At 31.5% G+C, this 2,518-nt stretch overlaps 1 protein-coding gene across 1 annotated transcript; it reads left to right on the top strand.

The window, feature by feature from the left end:
- Positions 1-656: 656 nt before the first annotated feature.
- LOC111419113 (homeobox protein Hox-C9-like) lies at positions 657-1,289 on the top strand. Its single transcript, XM_023051879.2, has one exon. The coding sequence runs from the start codon at positions 657-659 to the stop codon at positions 1,287-1,289; it is 633 nt and encodes a 210-aa protein (XP_022907647.1).
- Positions 1,290-2,518: the final 1,229 nt, after the last annotated feature.

Here is a 2,518-nt window from a genome sequence, read left to right as displayed (position 1 = left end):
GATAGAGTATCAAAAAATTTAATGCAATCAATAATGTGATGATCATTGATACGATTAAGTATATTAATATTGATGTTAAATGTAGCATAGAATAAAATTACCCAAATTCCCCACAACGAACCCTCAAACTAAAATTGATTATTCACCGTAAAATATTTTCAGAATACAATAATTATTTATCGATCACACCCCTTAAATTCCAACCACAATTTACCGATATTTTGATGAAGCTACCCCCGAAAATAAAATTTGACGATTATAATAAAAATTTAAAGACCCTTTTTATTTATTTAATTTAATTTTTTCAAATCAATTTTGTATGGGTAATAGTAAAGATTGACTTTGGCACCCCTGGTTGTAATCCACCCCCCACCAATCCCAGGGTAAAACCTTGAAAAGAGCTCAAACAATCGCAAAAATATACAAAAGAGCAAAAATCCGGGGGCTTCCGAAACGGAGGTGGGTGTGCAGATGTGAAACTCTCATTGAATGGACCCAGACGGGATCAGGGGGTGATTTTACCCTCCCACCACGCGAACACGATCCCCTATGATATGTGATGTCGATATGTGACAAAAATGTAGTAGTTCACCACTGGCCTTAATAGAAATCACAGTTTAGTGTTGAAAAGTTTGGTTAATTGAAGTGTTAAAATTATGACAACTCACCAAGAAAGTTCTTTTCAATATCCGCAATTTAATAACAACGTTTACGGGCAACCACAACATCAACAACCAGTTTTTAATCAAGAAAGTTACAACTATCAAAATAATTTTGGGGAAAATTGGAATTCTTGTTACTATGAGTCATCGAATTACAATCAATACAACCATCAACAACCAGAAAATTTTGAACCAAAACTTTATCCAAGATCTTATCAGAATCAAAATCAAATCAGACAATTTTCACCATCCAGTTCAGAACATCCCGAAATAATTAAATCACCAAGTCCGAGTACTGAAAACAATTTTAATTTATCTCCAGAAGCTATGGTTAGTAATTGGAATGGAAGGTGTCATAAAGGTCCGAAAAGAACGCGACAAACGTATACGAAAGCTCAAAGTTTTGAATTAGAAAAAGAGTATTTATGGCAAAAATATCTAACGAAAGCGCGCAGGATGGAATTGGCTAAAATTACAAATTTAGATGAGAAACAAATTAAAGTATGGTTTCAAAATCGACGGATGAAAGATAAAAAATTAAAAATCAACGATAGGATACACGAAGAACAATCACTTTCACCGATTAAATTAGAGAACAAAAATGAGAATTTATTAAATAAGTTTTAAATTAAAAAGCGACATTTTTATCAAGTTCCTCTTAGATTTTAGGTTAAAACTTTAAGTTAAATTAAGATTGAGATTTAAATAAAAATGAGTCATATCAAAATAAAATTGTAAATAATTATATTTAATTAAAAGAAAATAATTTATTATAAAAAAAAAATAAATACAAATTTTTGTGTCATCACCGAATCATATTTTTTCTTTAACCAAAAATATTTTGACAACCCGTCATAAAACATTTCCAGTGGTAGGTAAACTTTAAAACCCCGCCAAAGAAGCGTTAACAGCTTTAAAATCCCAACGGATTCATTTTTAAAAATGGGTTAAAAGAAACAATTTGCAAAGCGTAAAATTTTCATTTTTAACTTATTTTTCTACACCTCTAAAAGTCACCACCGCTTCTTTTCAAACGGTACGTTCAGGCCAAAAAGAACCCGGTGGTCGAAGAGGGTGAAAGTTGGACGGTTTTTAGGGGTTGTGTGCGCTTGCGTTGCTAAAATGGCCGAATTTGAGATGTTGTGTTTACAAACGTGATTTCTTTTTTTGGTAAAAAACGTGGTTTTAATTGGTTTGGAAATTAGCTTTTATTTGTATTTAATTGTTTTAAAACGTTTGGGGTGATTTCAACAAGATTTTTGGTTGTAAGGTAAGTCATTTTAGTTATTTGAACAAATTCTCCCGAAAGGTAGATTCACTAAAGATGACCTTCTCAATGCGAAAAATTAAAATCTCAGAAAATTGAAGCCACCATTATGATAGTCTTTTATTGCATGGTATTCGGGAGGAGAAGAATGATAATTCGATGAATAATTAGAAAAATATAGAAAGATATTATTAATTTGGGAAAATTATAACGAAGTATATGCAAAAACTAATTTGGATCTTTTGATCTATTCTGAATCGAAAGATTATACGGGAGGAAGAAATGGTAAGAAAATATTTAACAGAATTATTTAATAGGATAAGATATGGAGGTATATATAGGCTTACTAATCTTCTGACAATAAGATTAGCCATTAGGTTTCACAAATTACGTTCCCTACATGTATATTTATGACACACAATTTATCCTTTCATATGGACCAACATCAGATTTGATTGTCTTTGATACTAAACAAGCTAGGAGCTTTTATACCATTATGGTCATCTTTGGCTATCCTTGGTAGCTTTGAGACATCCACACGTTCAACCCCAAATCATCAATTGCAATAGAATGGGCAAAAATTCTCCAA

Source organism: Onthophagus taurus, chromosome 10 (assembly GCF_036711975.1).
Source record: "Onthophagus taurus isolate NC chromosome 10, IU_Otau_3.0, whole genome shotgun sequence".
Classification (NCBI taxonomy): domain Eukaryota; kingdom Metazoa; phylum Arthropoda; class Insecta; order Coleoptera; family Scarabaeidae; genus Onthophagus; species Onthophagus taurus.
The sequence above is the reverse complement of the archived record's forward strand: the minus strand, read 5'-3'. Positions and strand labels throughout refer to the sequence as shown.